Genomic DNA, 16,556 nt, shown 5'->3' with positions numbered 1-16,556 from the left:
AAGTTTGCCAACTATGGGGTATATGTGGAGATACTTCAAGACTTCCATGGAATATAGAATTGAAAGATAAGCTTATGTTGGCACAAAGATTTCTGAAGTCAGTGCATACAACAGGTCTTGAAAATGCTCATGAAAAGCGAGTGTTAGGATCAAACTTTTCATGAATTAAGTTTTGTTTTATCTGTAGCAATACAAAGTTCCCTTTTCCTTCTCCAGCTTTTCAAGTACCTTCACACTACTAAATGCCTTAACTATAACCTCACCTATCATTAAAGATATCAGATTCCTTTTTTTTTATCATTTCATGAACTAAGAATATGTGGTACATATTTCAACACAACAAAATCTTACTCTGAGTAATTTAGTCAAAATCAGTGTTCATTCTCAGATTTCCTTTTCAAGAATTAATTCCCACTTCAGAAAATACGCACACATTCAGAAAGTGTTCTTTTATTATATCTAGTAACATATATTGTATAAATACTCTATTTTATATGCACTTTTACAAAAGCGATATAACTTAACAGTTTTATCATTAGAAATAAATGTATAAAAATAAATATGTTATTATAGGCATTTATTAACAAACTATAGTCCTTCTTAGAAGGAACACCCAAACCAATACTTATAAAGTACATAGAATTTATAGTAACATATTTTACTATATACATAAGGAAAAAAAGTCATATTGTCTTTGAGTAGAAGAGCTGAACAGACATTCACCAGGATACGACTGTTGAACTAGCTGCTGGAGAACGACCTGCTACCCTCAGCAGCCTCCCCGCAAGAGACAAGCGATCCTAACGTCCCCTCCCACGGGATCCTGCTCTGCACATCTCATTCCTTTTCTGGCATTCCACCCTTTTTGTCCGATCTTACTGACTTTATGGAGACACACAAATTGTGTTTTCACGACCGCATCTCCAAGGTAAGCTTACATAAGGAGAGAAGTAAGGCTGGAGGTACCAAATCCATCATTCAGCATGTCTCTTCTACCTTTTGCCAGCATCTAACACATTGCTTTTCTTTTCTTTTTTTGTCTTTGCAGATTCAATGTGCTTTCATAAACACACAGAATTGTTTCTTCCTGGAAATGAACTACACATGCAGACTGAGATGGGACCACAAGTTGAAGGCTGAGACACTCCAGTCATTTCACATTGATGACGGTTCCTTTCGCGTTGAATGAGCTGAAGTGGTAACTCTCAAGAGAAAACTGTATAAACATGGCCTGAAAGCCCAGCAGCTGCGTGCAGCAGGGGTCTCCCAGCCTGTCTGTACACTCCTCTGTCCCTCTACAACTAGTGAGGTAAAGTAAACCTAGTCTTAGGATAAAAATCTCCTCTTCCTTTCACCTTTCCTCTCCCAGCCTCACATGCTGCAATATTTAATCAGTACCAAGAAACAAGTGTTGTGATGCGTCTTGCTTATTTTAACAACTGTTCCATTTTTTTCAAACTTCCAATAGATGTAACAAAAGAAATAATGAAACAATGCCCTGGGCCTCCTCAAGTTATTTATCCATCATTGCTCAGCCATTAACAGTTCTCATTAACGAGCCTATGAAACGTGTAATTGGAAGGGCATTATGCCCATCTAACTCCTTTCTCCCTGCGTCTACACTCCCCTCTTATCCGTACACCCCATTGGTCACCATCAGGTTACATTGGATCCCTCCAGCCCCCTTGACTGCCTTGTCATCACGCCTTCCACCCTGCCTTTCCCTCAAAACTGACCCCGCTTAACTGCACTCTGCCACCGTGCAAAAGTCTATGTAGTGCTTAGGTTTCTTTAAGGGATCACAGCTCTCATGAGAGAGCACCCCTCCGTCGTGGGACAGACACTGCAAGGTTCTCTTTTTGTAACCTTTCCCACAAGTCTTGGAACATGGTGACCACTCCCCCACCTGCCAGTGTGGGCAAGGCAGTTGAGCGCAGGGCCTGGTGCTGGCTGGCTTCACTTCCTTCGCACACTCGGCAGCAGGCTGCCCATGGATGTCTCGACATTCCACCAGTCTCCTCTGCAAACCCGATCCACAGGACTTGGAACATTCACCCCACTCCTCAATGACCCATTCTGAAAAAGTAGGAATCGCATTAAAAGACTCCTTCTTCTTCTTCACAAAATAGGTGTATTTGATTTTAGGCCGAAGGGCGTTGCCCACGGTAAGAACCTGGATGGTCAGGGGCTCTTTGAGAGGACTGAAGCTGCGGATTCTTTCCAACGCAGCAGAGGAACCGCTGTACCGCAAGACCACACCTTTATACGTGATGTCTTGCTCTAAAGTGGACAGAGTGAAGTCGCCGTTGAGGATGTACGTGCCATCAGCAGCCTTGATGGCGAGAAAGCTGCCGTTATTCCTGGACCCTCTCTGGTTTCGCTGTTTTACTTCGATGTTTGTGGCTCCAGTTGGGATGGTGACAATATCATGATATCCAGGTCTGTAGGGAAGGAAAACAGATGAAAAGATCTTTCATTCATTGCTAATTCATTACTTAAAATTGATGCGCCTCTCATTTCTGATACCTTTTCCCTCCATACAGGAATTTCCATACAGGAATCCAATACAGGAAACTTACTTTGCACTTGTAACTGATCCTGATATTTTCTTGCATGTAGATCCATTTCCTCCACAAATACCACATTTATCAAACTTCTTTTTGGAGTCTATGATGCGATCGCAGCCAGCTTTTACACACTGCCCTTGGACACAGACAGAGGTGGAATCTGGACTACAGGGAGTGCCATCTACAACCTGCAAACAGAGCCAGTGTCTGCTGTTACACGCTAGCAAGGTGAGAGACCCTGTGACCATAACGCTCATTTGCTCAGAGTTCTTCCAACTCTGCTCATGAAAACAGAACTCTCCGCACATTTTACTGTTCTCTTGGCTTTTTAATGTAGACTGTATAGACTACAGGGGGGAAAAAAGGCATTTTCTGATTAATTGTTCGTTGGCTTATCTCCTCTGTAGCCAAAGTGAATGAGATCTAGATCTTGGTCAATTTGTTCACTGCTACAGGCACAGTGTCTAGAACATGTGGCAATAGGCGGTGCTCCATAATTCGTTTCTTCAACATTTAATCTGGAATTCGGGAATATTTCCCCCGCCGTGCTAACACCACATGATAACCATGACCAAGTTAGATTTCATTTTGTATTTCAGAGCCAGCTTTATCCCTTCAGCAAGAGAGCACGAGGAAATGTTTCTCCTTGCCCAATCCACACTCTCAAAGATAAGAATGATTGGAGCCCAGGGCTCCAGCTGATTGAGCTTATTTACACATCCCACTGTTGGTCGCCCAGTAGCATGCACTTTGGACCATGCCTGAATGATTACCTAAAACTACTAGTTGCTGTGTTAATATATAATTTATTTAACTACGAGTTGCCTGTGAACCCTGGGTCACACCTGCTTTGTCAAATGGCTACTCTTTGGTGTCAGCTAAATGACTGCAACAACTTTAAGTGTTGGGTTTAAGTGCTGTTCATAGAAGGACACCCCAAATTCAAAACAGGAAATCGCCAAGGCATGTAAAGGAAAAACAGTTCGAGTTTGAAATTGAACATGTGAGTACTTAGAGCAAAGAAAGTATGCCAAAGCTTGCATAAAGGTGTAGCAAGCTGTGGCCTTGGATCTTGGGCAAAAGAAAAAGTACCTTGGGCTGCAAAACAAAGAAGTAGCCAATGCCTTTGGCTTGACAGATAAGCTTGCATCTGTCCTTTGGCGAGACGCCAGCATACTTGGGCGTCCACTCGACGGCCGGCCCACTCCCAAAGGAAGCTTTCGAGAACTCGTTGTGTGCCTCACATTGCTCCTCTCTAAAGGTTTTTCCTGGAAAGAGAACAACAGGATGACACGACCATTTCAAACCTTGGAGCTTCTAGAAACATGATTTTCGCTCCACCTCTTAAGGTTGCAGTCCACTGTTACTCACCATTGTTATCTGGGCAGTCCTCGATGTTACATGACCTGTAGCGGACTCGCTTGCCCTCACAGTACTTCCCTCCGTTCTTTGGGACGGGATTGTCACATTCCCTCATGGTATACTGAACACCTCCACCGCAGGTTCTGGAACAGTCTCCCCATGGCCCCCAGAGCCCCCAGCTTCCATGAACGGGAGTCTATAAACAGACACAAATCACCAGTGTTAGGATTATCTAAAGGAAAATTCTAGAAGATCAAAGAAGGAAAATATGGGACAAAGAATCAGTTCCAGCTAACTTGCATTCCCACTAAAAGGACAAGGGAGTGTCTGGGATCAAATCTTTTGGTGTCATTGTTATTTTTAATCCTCCATCTCAGATGAACCCAAACGTGTTTCAATAGAAAAACTCACATCAAAATGCTTCTTGTCGGTTTTGTTCACACACTTGCCGTTGACACACCACTTCCCTTCTCCGCAGCTGGTGCCGTCAGCCCATGGGAAGTGTTTGGTTTGGCACACCAGCAGGCCGCCCGAGGTGCCCGTGCACCACAAGGTGGCGCACGTGCTGGCTGCATCAGGGCAGTGCTTGGATTCCTCCCCAAATGTAAACTGGCACTGCCGGTTGGCATCATACAAAGTACCAGGGAGATCAGATGGGAGCTGTATGGGATTCTGCGGCTTGTCCATCAAGCATTCTCCTATAAAGAAAATGCCAATCAATATTAAGAAATAGTTAATGAGTGCATGCAAGTGGTAGAACACAGCTTCAGAAAGCATCACAAGAGATGATGGTAGAAAATGCCAAAAAGATTCAGATTGAGATTAGTCCTGATATTACTCCCGAGAGTATTTCTGTGTTCACAATGACAGGAAATCACTGTTCTGCTAAACACGTGAATGAATGGATCTTGGGAGCTACTCAGAGAACCATCTTTCATCTGGCCATTTGGTGATCTTGACAGTGAAAAGTCATTTTGCAGAGGGCAAATCAAAAAGAAAAAAGAGCGTGTGGAGTTGGAAAGAACTCTGTGAAAGGCTGGGTGACACTTAGAGGGAGCAGCTGAGCCTCTCACCATGGCCGTTATCCAGAAATGAGGTGATTGTGTGAGCGCTGCATGGAGACCAAGGCTGGCTCCGGTCCAAGTTGGAAAGCATGGACGCCATCATGTGGGAATCCCGGCTTGGGCCGTTAAGACTGGCACACTGCTTCGCATCATCATGCGGCATGTTAAACACGTGGCCTGCAAAGCAATTCAAAACCTTCATGAAAATACGGGCCATTTGCCATATTTTTTTCCCTACCAGAATTTCATATATTACAAAATGATGTTTTTTTTAAAAAGCAGTACATTTTGGATGTAACATCACTTTATATAGATGTAAACAAACATGTTATATTTCCAAACATCTACCATTTCCAAGGTCCACAAGTGTGTGTGCACCTGTAATGGCAGTACAAGTTATTGACTCTTCCTCTGTTGTTCATAATCTTTTTGGTGAAATCAAGTTGAGTTCATGAGTTGGATTAATTAGCACTTATTCTGAAACAGACGTACCTAACTCGTGAGCTGTGGTGAAGGCAGCCTGTAAACCATCATCCTCTATCACTGAGCAGCTCCTGCCGGGATCACACACAGTTCCAACATCAGCCATCCCAAGAGTGTCACATGTCTGGGCTCCACACAGATCCTACAAGGAACAGAACAGAAATACATCCTCATTAACATGGATTGTACGACTTCTGGGTGATCTCACGTGTTTTGGAGCATCTACTGTCAGCATCATTGAGCTTATGAAGACTTGGTAGGACTATAAGATTCTTCCTAATGCAACTGTTAAGGTCAAGCTGATCAAAAGTGGTAGGAAGCAGTATGGCCGATCATATTAGCCATTACAAAGTTGAGCGCAAAAACAGTGATGAAGGTTTGGGCATTCAGTACAGCAGTTGAGACACCGGTTAAGAGGCTGGAATCCCATATGGGGGTGCCTAGCTTTCATACCCAGCAACAGCTCCAGACTCCAGCTGACTGCTAACATGGAGCCTGCTCAAGTCTGAGCACCAGCCACCAGGTGCAAGATGTGGATTGAGTTAGGGGTTCCTGGCTTTGACTCAGCTGGGTCCTGGCTGGTGTGGATGTCCGAGGGAATGAATCAGCGGCTGGCAGCTTTCTGTTCTTAGCTATCAAGTAGGCTGATTCATTCATTTGTTTTAAAAACCCTGGGGACGTGTCTTTCACGGGCCAAGTGCCTGAGTAGTATCAAATGCCCCTAACCTGTCTGGTGAAAAGAATCGTGGTGTCATAGTGCTCAGGGTCGCGGTCACTGGGAGGGTTGTGCTGCTTCTGCCAGCTGCAGAAGTTCCGCAGGGTGAGGGCGGCATTGGAGGTCACTTCTGGCCCCTTCTGCTCCTCGTAGATGACCAGAATCTTCACCACCACCAGGCTAATTGAATTCCGAATGCTGGGGTGTTTGTACAACCTGGCTGCCACGGAGAAGAGCGTGAGGAGGTAATGCTTGAGACCGCTGCCGTGGAACTCCGCCATCGACTGGTCGGCCACAAGCATGGCTTCCACATAACGGGGGCTGGACACAAACCGCTTCTTCCTGACGCTCCCAGTTCCTGTAAAGAAACAAGAGAGACACTTTGCTCTAGTGCAGTTTCTCCAAGAATAGACACCTTTCCAGGGTACGTAAGGAAAGCAGCATCAGTCAAAACAAACAAAACAAAAATATGCCTCGGAACAACAACAAATATTTGCATCTCTTTTCCCTGAAAACGTTATTTTAAAAAACAACAACAACCACCTCCTCCTTTGCTATAAATATTCTGGTCTGTGAGAGAGGATTTCCTTTGTCCTTTGTGAGATCACTGAGGAAGGGGTTTGCACAAGCTCCTCCTCCCCGCTGTAGTAAAAGCCCCAGAGCAGGGGCAGCGGGCGGGGAGCTCTGACTCACTCTTTCACAGGCCAGGACGCAAATCCTGAATGAGATCATCCCGCTCCACGTGGAAAGCATAAGGCAGGGCCAGTGCTGCTGCCAAGGGGCCGGGCCTGAAGGAATCTCAGCCTGCATGGCTCAGCTCTCTCATTCCAAGGGTCCCTGGGGTGCTCTGCTCTGGCCAACTGCGGGCACAAGGACCACCCACCATGTCCAGTCGCCATTGCCCCATTCTCACTGCTCCAAGCAAATAAGTTCATGTCTCCAGGCCCGGAGGATTATTTGGAAAAGCGCCCTCCCACTCCTGACTGAGCACCAAGCCCCCTAGAAGTCCCCCTACACGGGGCTGTAACCACAGAAATGCTCTCCGGGGCGAAAGTGCAGGGAAGAATTCTAAGATACACGTTCCAAGTGAAAAGAAGGAAAAGGCCCCCAGGTAATTAAAAACGCCCTGGACCGTGAACAGTGCAGGCAGCACAGGGTCGGAGCAAGGCATAGTGGGAAGGACCCGCGGCAACCCGCACCCCGCCGTGTTCCCGAGCAGTCGGGTGGCGGCGCGAGAGCGCGCGGAGGCCGGGAGGCGGAACGGGACGCGCGCGGAGGCGGAGCACGCGGGGCGGAGACCTCCCAAGCAAGTTCTGCCGCCGAACCCAGCAGCCTGCCGCCCCGTCAGCCTTTTAAGGAGGACAGGGGGCACCAGTGCCCTGAGCGGAGATCCCGGGCTGCCGGCCACATCCCGAGATGACCACGGCGTTCTTCCTCTTTTCTCACTTTCTCGGTCCTCCTCTTTTCACAGCAAGAGCGCAGAGGCCGTCATTTCAAAGCTCAGCGAAAAGTTGCTGCCCGGCTAAAGAGCCCACACAAAATCGTTAAGAAATGAATAAAAGGGATGGGAAAAATTTGCTCACGCTCCAGCTCTAGGAATACGTAAGAAGTCGGGTCTCCTCCCCTCCCATTTCCCGGTGGAAAAGTTTCGCCTGAGTCTGGAGATAATAGCTGACTTGTGATTCTTTCCAAGTTATTCATTATTCAGGCGGATGGAATTAAGTTTTCTAGCAGGATCTGATTAGCTCACGCTGAGTTGCCAATCCAGTCCTTACACAACTTTCCTCCACTCTGCATCTGTGTCCTGTGCGAATTCTGCAACCCACCAGCGGCAATCGGGACCCCCATGCCCCATTCCCCGCCCCCAGGGACAGAGAACACGGGTAGAGGGGGGATGAATGGAAACAGTGAGAGCAGCTCTTCTACCTGTCAGTTGTCCAGCGCGCTGCAGCACTTGGCCACCCGGAGGCCACTGCGCCCTGGTCTCCTCTCCCTCCAGCCCCTCGCCTCCTGCTTGCAGGATCTCCTCGTCCACGACCCCACACTTGACACCGCCGCCTCCCCGACGCCTGCGTCGCAGGAGATGTAACTGTGGCTGTGCTGGAGGCTGCTCCTCGGTGGTGGCGGCTGGGGCGAGGCGCTCGGTGGCCGTTGCAGGAGCGGGTTGAATGATGTACTCCTCGCCCTGCAGGTAGAAGGCACCGCGCACGCCCTCGCAGAGGCTGAGGGCGGCGGCCGAGCTGGGGTCACCATTGACGGTGCCGGAATAGAAACAGTGGGCCAGGTCGCCGGCGGGGTCCAGACCAGGCTCCTCGGACCCGGGTTTGCGCCCCACTGTCTGAAGTGTGAAGCCAGGCGCCAGGAAGCCGCGGTCGGGTTGCAGCTCTAGGTGCAGCAGCCGGCCAAAGGCTTCCAGAGTAAGACGCGTGGTCCCGGGTGGTGGGGTGCGATCCAGTGCCGGCAGCACCAGCTCCTCGTCTTCCTCTGCTGGGCGCCCGATCGCGCACGGCACTGCTAGCAGCATGATGGCTGCGGACAGCAGCAGCCGAGGAGAAAGGGGCTGAGACCTCTGAGCGCGCGGTGCCCGCTCCGCGTCGCCCATGGCGCTGCCCGGCGTGCGCCTTGGGGACCTCTCTGGGACTTCTCGCTGCATTGTAGCCTCGGGAGATAACGCGCGCTGCAGCGCACCGAGCAAGAGAACTTTTGTTCGGATCAGGAAAGCACAGCCTCACTGGCTTCGCTTTGGATTGGCAAAGTCAACAATTACTATTACTCTTGGAAAGTGCGCTCAGAGCCGGCTGCAGCCGATGCTCCCGGAGACTGGGGACCGACCAGGCGCTGCAGTTCTGCCGGCGCGTGGGAAGTTCTCCTGCCAAGCGCAGTGTTGGAGGCACCGCGCGGCGGGCTCTTGCAGAGTGGCCGCCGCGAGGACTGGCAGGCCCGGCTCTGGGTCTGGAGGCCCCACGAGGATCGGTGCCTGGCACCCTTCTTCGGCTTCTGCTGGCCACGGAGCTGCTCACGCTGAGCAGGGCTCTGCTCTCTCCGCCAGGCTGTGTGCCCTGGCTTTGCAATAGCCCTTGGCTCGGAACCGCCTTCCAGCGAGTGCAGGAACCGGGCAGCCCGGGCCGCCCTTTTATAATCCCCAGACCCAGCCCCTCCTCCCTCTTGGCCGCTTTTCCAGCCTAAAGACACCGCCCCCTGAGCTCAGCCGGTGAAGAACAGCGCTAAGCCTTGCGGGCTGACGGGGGAGGGGGCGCCCTCGGCACTGGCTTGGCGCCACAACTCGTCAGTCAGTGGGCGGGAGAACGCAAGGGGCGCGATGACGAGTACTCTGCACAGTGGGGCTGCTCGGAGGCGAAGGTTCTCCCTTTCGGCGGGCCTCTCCTTGCGCAGGCTTCCAGGACCGCCCTCCCTTTCTGTGGCCCCTTGGGTGAGGGAACGCAGCTCCCGCGCTGGGCTGCAGTTCCCCCGAGGGAAAGAGGGTCAGAGTGCTGGCCAGCTGAGGTCTGTCTCCAAGAGGTCCCTGAGCTGGAATCGTCCCTCCGCCCCTCCCCCTCCTCTCCCAGCAGCCCGTCTTTCCTAGACTGGGAGATACGCCAGGGCTGCCCTTACTAGAAAAATACCCGGCCCGACCTCTCATCTCCGTGTGTTGCAGCTTGCCTGCTCTGCCCTGGGCCCAGCTCTTCCCGGAGAGAGCTGATTGGCCCTGTCCTTCCCCTGGAAATTATGCCCGGGGGAGGGGGCCAAAGGGGCACTTCCCCAGCTCCGGATCTCCAAAAGCACGTTTACACTGACCTTCAACCCCCCCTCTCCTCCGCTTCCCAGAGACTGCTCAGGTTCACATTTCGGGAATAAACTATCTGGAACCGTGATCGTCTCCCAGGAGACCAAGGACCACTGTGCGCTTTCCGGTTCCTTCTGCGGTTCAATCGCGCCCTAGGGAGCACGCTCCCGCCTCCCAGGACTGCAGGCCCCAGGCCCCAGCGCCAGAAATGCGGCTGCAGTGGGGAGCCCCCAAGAACACCCCTCCCCACCCGTCTCTCCACACTCAGGGCCCTGGGGCGTGCGCTTCAGGGAGAAAGTGAGCAGCAGGGATTTGAGGAAAGCTATTTCCTTCCCCCACCCCTCCTTTTTCTTCCTACCACAAAGGGAAAAAAGCCACAAGCCACGAAAGCGACCTAGGCTGAGCCTTCCACCTCCACGTCCCTAAGGCAAACCTGAAAGGCTTTTGGGTCGAGACGGAGGGAGGGGCTGCGTGACCCACAGGCAGGAAACGTTTCACAATGCCCTCCGGGGCGGAAAGCGTCCGGGACAATGGTGAGAGCGGCCTCCCAGGTCCCTGCGCACCGCACCGTCGCGCGCTCCCGTCCCGCGCCGCATCCACAGACGTGCCCCAAGCCTTTTGGCCTCTTTTTACGCGTCTCTTCACAACTTCACAAAGTTTGTCCGCCCCCGCCACGTGAGGCCCTTCCAGAGCTTCCCAAGTCCCTCTTCCGGACTTATCGCTGGGAGATACTTTGCAATTTGGTCTTCCTCTGGGCGTTCTAGATTGTGTATTCCAGAAACAAACCCCCCCAAAACCTTTCCTACACTTCAGGCAAGATCCAACGAGAAAGCAGGTCAGGGAAGAGTAAAGGAGAAGCGCACCTGCCTCTACCAGCTCAAAGTGGAGACTTTCTTAAGTGTTAGTTTGAGATCCTAAGATCATGCTCCTGCTTACAAGTGGGATGATCGGTCCAGACCTTAACGTACTTAAACAACAGCTTTTGGTATTTGCATGACCAGTTTTCACCTTTTCTTCCTTCTTTCCTTTCCCCACTATTCTAATATTTTGATTGCTTCATTCAGTCTTTGCATCTCCCACCCCATTCATTTCCCCTTGCGGACTGAAGGCTGTGGTCCCGTCCTGCAGCTTCATGGTGCAGTCTAAGGCTCCTTCCTTTTTGAAACGGTTAATACTCTGTGCCCAAGTGGGCTTTTCCAAATATCTAAAGATACCCATCTTCCTTTATGGTTCTTCATTTACAGTAGCATCCGAGGAACTTCAGTGTCCTGTTTGTGTGTGAGATTTCCTTCCCTTTTAACATTCTAGCCAGAAAACTGATAGTTTGAGAAAAGTCATTTTAGGTTAAAAAAAAAATGATGGGAAAGCCATCACTACATTTTTAAAACCTGACTTGGAAGAGGACTCCGAAGGTGTATGTGGTGATCCGCATTTGGGACCCTTGATGGCATTGGCCAGGAAGGGTCCGGGTATCTGATCGGGCAGGGACTGAGGGACTCACCATGTCTGTGAAGGTGGGTGGGATTCCCTTGAAAGGGGTCCAAAGGGGATTTCAAAAGGCCAGCAGAAAATGTATAGCTTACCAATAATTTTTTTTAAAAAAGGAATATATTCCACTGTGTCAGCTCCACTAAAGGACTTCAAGCTTTTAAAATGTGTTAATGTATGTTTGGCTGTTAGTACATTTCTGCCTCCCCTGTGTTGTTAGAAGTGTGTTGAATTCAAGGCATACATTGGTTATCTTGAATGGGTTACTTCAAATCCACTTTTTTTCATCTCTCATGTAGAACTAAAAAAAAAAAGATAATAACTGAGTTACAGCCAATAGGGTGGCTAGGAACATGGCTTTTCTTTTCCCTCTGGGTTTCTCTCCAGAATTCTGTTCTTTTACATAATGACTCCAATCTGTTGTGCACCTGTAGTTCTGGGAAATGATTCCATTTTAATCGCTTCAACAGAGACGCTGGTGTAGGAGTTGGCAGCACAAAAGTGAAAAACTCCATCCACGCTCAGAAGAACATTTAATCCACTTGTATTTTTTCTAAGATCAGCAATCTTTAAGCATTGTTGGTATTGTGTAAATAGGTAACATACAAGTTTGTTTCTCAGCAAAATGTGAACCATAGGAAACATCTGAATGTAGCAATGAAATCAGAGCAACTGAATTTGTGCGCAGCCTTTGTAGGAGTGACATACGGTGTTGGATTCCTGTAGTTCCTTTTACACTCCCATCCATAGGCAATGGGTGGCTCTTCAATTCAGTCTGCAGTCAGAAGGCTGCATTTTGTTGTGGCCTCTACCCCACATAGTTCTAATTTTGTTTTTACAGCATACTTATGGGTTATATATACACTAGTCTTAACATGTTCAACATTATGGGCTAATGCTTTCATCAGGTGCACAGATTATCAAACGTTAAACCATTTACTACCTATTCCAACAATGAGCAATTTTACACGTGTTTTAAAGGTGTTCTAAAAGTTTTCTTGTTTGTTCTGAAGAGAAGGATTTGTGCATTTTTGAATAAAAGAGATGAACACTCAAATAGCAGCTTCTGCTTGCGTCTTTTGTGTTTTTCGTTGTTTCACTGATTCATGTGTTAGACACAATACTCCATAATTCTCATGATTTCTGCATCAAAGCAAACATTCAACAAGTAGCCATGAAATAAGATCTGACAATATACATGAACTAATAGATTGTCTTATTGGTAATACTGTCCTCAGAAACTACTAGGGAGAGCATTTCATAACCATGGCAGCCTTTTAATCCATATTTCTGGGCTATAGTATTTAGCAGTTAGAAATAGAAAAGCTGTTTGTCATTAGTGCAACTTTGGGTAACATATGTTCATAAAGTAACCTTGGAAAAATAGATAGTTTAGTTTTTTTGTAAATGAGAAAATAGAAACATTCATTTCAGTGGCAGCCAGTTGTGGCACAGTGTATTAAGCTTCCCCTTGAGATCCTCCACCCCACATCCTGCATTGAGAGCCCAGGACTGAGCCATTCCCCCACTCCTACTATTGCACATCTTAGAGGAACTGGATGGGCTTCACACTCTTTAGTTTTTGATGCTCCCATGGGAGATGTGCAGGGAGCTCCCCTCCTTGGCTTTAGCCCGGCCCAGCTCCCATATAGCCGCGGTTTGGAGAGTGAGGCAGTACACTGAAGATCTATTGATATCCTTCCCTCTTTGTCATTCTGGTTCAAATACATAAAAGTAAATAAATACACATCTATGTTAACTTCTGTTTCCAGAGAAAAGCACAAATGTCGACAGCAGAAAAATTCCTTCAAATTGCACTTTGACTTAATATTTTTGTTCCCCCAAAGTATTTGGAAAATTTAGAGGATTATGATTTGAGCAACCCAACTTTTTTGTTTAACAAATGTGGAAACAGGTCCCAAGATGACATAGGCAGGGTCAAACTGGGAATTTAGAAATGAAATATCCTGACATATTTCATAATTGAATATTTTTTCTGTGTAATCTGTGCAGTGATTTGGCAGAAAAGATTTTGCTGAACCTTCTGCTTGGTATTGTCTACAATTATTAAATTTAACTTTCATTATGCACAGAATTTTCTGGCAATGAAAATTTCCACCTTAAGTCACTGCCTCTAGTACCTCTGTCTTAGTCCACCAGGTGGCGACAGTCTACAACAAATGATGCACAAACTTTATTGTCTTGTTTCAAAGCAAAGGTTTTACATTGTTTGAATCATTCTGAAGAAAATTTTATCATTTTTCTCATACTTCTATTGTAGCATGGGAACATTAAAAAACCCAAAGTAGCCTTGAAATATTCTTAAAACAATCATAAAAATAATCTTACCAGCTACTGCAAAGGTAGCCAACTGCTTTTGAAAATCATGGCTCTACTGGCTCAAGGCAAAAATCAATTTTAAAAAAGGAAGTTGTCTCTGATTAGATAGTATATGGTTGGACCATTTTGCTAAATGTGCTTCCCATAGTTTAAATGAAAAGTTCATAGACAGCGCAATCCAGAAAAACAGAGTAAAACTCATTTGTTTATTCATCCTACAGATATTTAACATATGTACTATATATTTAACATGCAGTAATAGTTGACTATCAGTGCTGAACCTAACGTTTCCTTGGTTTCAAGATCTTTTTTCTGTTGGAACTACTTATAGTGGAAAAAAAAAGAAAATTGAGTTTTTTTAAATGACACCAGGTGGCGACAAAAGATAAAATTTAAAATAGCCCTGGCCCTGTGAATATTTTATACAATGCTTGATTATCTCCAACACAAATGACTTCCAAAGACCCTGTGAATGCAAAAATCACAATGTCGAGATATTATAGTACTTGTGGTCCATGGCTAATAAAGTAGCTTCTCCAGTGTATTAAAGGCTGAAATAGAAAATAAACACATTCAGACAGCAGAAGCACGTGAGAGCACAGAATCAGAAATCTTCATTCCCTCCTGTTTCCCTCCTCATCCAGTCTACAGTTGATTGAGAGCTGATTTAGATAGGAGCTTTTAAAAGAGTAAATGCAGACAGAACAGCGAGAGTAGAACACCTTCTCCTCATGCCTCCTACACATAGCCTCCATCTGCTGGTTCACTTCCAGGTCCTGGCAGGTGGCGTGAGGCAGGGCAAAGGAAGGACCTGGAAGCCCAGAGTTGCATTCTGGCCTTCCAGGTGGGTGGCAGGGTCCCAAGTGCTCGCTTCATCTTCTGTTGCTTCTCCCAGGCCATTAGCATGGAGCTGGATCAGAGGTGGATCAAGAACCGATACCCCACGTGAGATGGTGATGTTGAGCAGCTTGGTACCCCATGCCACGGTGCCTACACTGCGGCTGCTGCCTTTTACATGTTTTACCACCATCTTCCCACACAGCTCTTTCAGCAGAGCCTGGGAGTCAGTTGTCCCAATAATTGCAAAGTGGTTTAGCTCAAGATAAAGAGCTGCCCCGCAGGGAGGGCTTATTACCTTATATGCTTACTTCTAATTTACTTGTAACTCATTCATAATCAGTAGTTGAATTATGAATTTAATATGGTTCATGGGTAATTTGCTAAGGTAACTCATGCTAGTAGTATCCCAGAATCACTGGCCTTTGAAAAGTTTGAAAGTAAAGCCAATCTTTGATTTCACTTGCCAATCATAGTTGCCCAGCCCACTGGGCTCAGTGGATTGCAATGCTTACTGGTTCAGAAGGATCTCCTGTCTCTGATAACTCCCAGAGTACCCTGCGAACTGAGGCGCTGATGGTCTGGTGTGTTGATACAGTATTAACTGAGGAGCTGGTATACCAGAGGGTCTTGCTAAGTAATTGCTTGCTGGGAATACTAGAGTTAAAAGTTGGTTGACATCACCACGATGTTTAGCAAAGCAGTCCTGTTTGCTTGGCACACTGATGTGTTGCAATGAATATTCACCTAGAATCACATTTGATTTCTGAGTTTGGTCTTTCGGCTGTATCTGCTTTGTGGCTACACATGTGGAAGCAGAGAAATAGCACTCCCAGGGCTGCAGCAGCTCGGCGAGGACCAGAGAAAGGACTGGAAGCTAAAAGCTGGTAGAACTAAATTCTCACTAACCACATTGCTTGGATGCCATAGAACACTTACACATCAGCATGTGGCAGGCACACTTTCATATGAAGGAAGCGGCTTGATCTTGCCCATGGTAAGAGCACCTTAGCTGCTGTGTGAGACAACACGGCAGGGAAGCAAAGCGTGTCCTACTGGAGACTGATGTGAAGAGCGATTAAATGGACAGTTGCAACTGGATAGCTTCTTTAAAAATCTGGTATTTTATTTTTGTTATTGTACTCCTACAAGCAAAACAGATTCAATGAAGTTGATAGATGTCATTTTAGGAGTACAATGATATTGCCTTCCTCCCTTGCTAGATGACTTTTTAAAAGAAGATTTATTTATTTTTATTGGAAAGACAGATATGCAGACAGGAGGAGAGACAGAGAGGAAGATCTTCCTTCCGATGGTTCACTCCCCAAGTGACAGTAATGGCTGGAGCTGAGCCAATCCGGAGCCAGGAACCAGGAACTTCTTTTGGTTCTCCCACACGGGTGCAGGATCCCAAGGCTTTGGGCCATCCTTGACTACTTTCCCAGGCCACAAGCAGAGAGCTGGATGGGAAGCAGGGCCACTGGGATTAGAATCGGTGCCCATGTGGGATCCCAGCACATACAAGGTGAGGACTTCAACCACTACACTATCATGCCAGGCCCTAGATGACTTTATTATTATTATTTTTAATATTTACTTGAAAGGCAGAACAGAGAGAGACAGAAAGAGAGAGAAATGAAAGTCATTTTCAATGACAGCAACCCAGAATTACATTGAGGTCTCCGTTGTGTGTGGCAGAAGCCTAAGTACTCAGATTATCTTCTGCTGCTTTGCCAGGCATGATATCATACAGTGAATCAGGGGCAGACCGGCGAGGACTCAAATCAGCATTCTTATATCAATTTCCAGAGTTCGTGCAGCAGCTTACACTGCTGCAACCCTACACTGAACCTGGTTGGATGAATTTTGCTGTTCACTTCAGAGCAAGCATTAGCAACCTGTGGACAATGATCTGC

At 47.4% G+C, this 16,556-nt stretch overlaps 1 protein-coding gene across 1 annotated transcript; it reads right to left on the bottom strand.

Annotated features, from left to right (window-relative positions):
• Positions 1-418: 418 nt before the first annotated feature.
• Positions 419-9,302, bottom strand: ADAMTS1 (ADAM metallopeptidase with thrombospondin type 1 motif 1). The gene is made up of 9 exons (XM_004588592.3): positions 8,118-9,302; positions 6,203-6,549; positions 5,486-5,618; positions 5,003-5,170; positions 4,341-4,627; positions 3,939-4,125; positions 3,660-3,835; positions 2,580-2,755; positions 419-2,441 (listed from the first exon to the last, which is right to left on the bottom strand). Exons 1-9 carry the CDS (start codon positions 8,842-8,844, stop codon positions 1,742-1,744), a joined length of 2,901 nt encoding a protein of 966 aa, XP_004588649.2. The 5' UTR covers positions 8,845-9,302; the 3' UTR covers positions 419-1,741.
• Between the last annotated feature and the right edge of the window lie 7,254 nt (positions 9,303-16,556).

Source organism: Ochotona princeps, chromosome 3 (genome assembly GCF_030435755.1).
Source record: "Ochotona princeps isolate mOchPri1 chromosome 3, mOchPri1.hap1, whole genome shotgun sequence".
NCBI classification, from domain to species: domain Eukaryota; kingdom Metazoa; phylum Chordata; class Mammalia; order Lagomorpha; family Ochotonidae; genus Ochotona; species Ochotona princeps.
The sequence above is the reverse complement of the archived record's forward strand: the minus strand, read 5'-3'. Positions and strand labels throughout refer to the sequence as shown.

Excerpts from the sequence above, each read along its gene's own strand:
- ADAMTS1 (XM_004588592.3), bottom strand. The coding sequence starts at position 8,844 with ATGCAGCGAGAAGTCCCAGAGAGGTCCCCAAGGCGCACGCCGGGCAGC. Across the intron at positions 5,171-5,485 it reads CACCACAGCTCACGAGTTAG|GCCACGTGTTTAACATGCCG; the intron begins GTACGTCTGTTT and ends ATTGCTTTGCAG. Across the intron at positions 4,628-5,002 it reads ATTTCTGGATAACGGCCATG|GAGAATGCTTGATGGACAAG; the intron begins GTGAGAGGCTCA and ends TTTTCTTTATAG.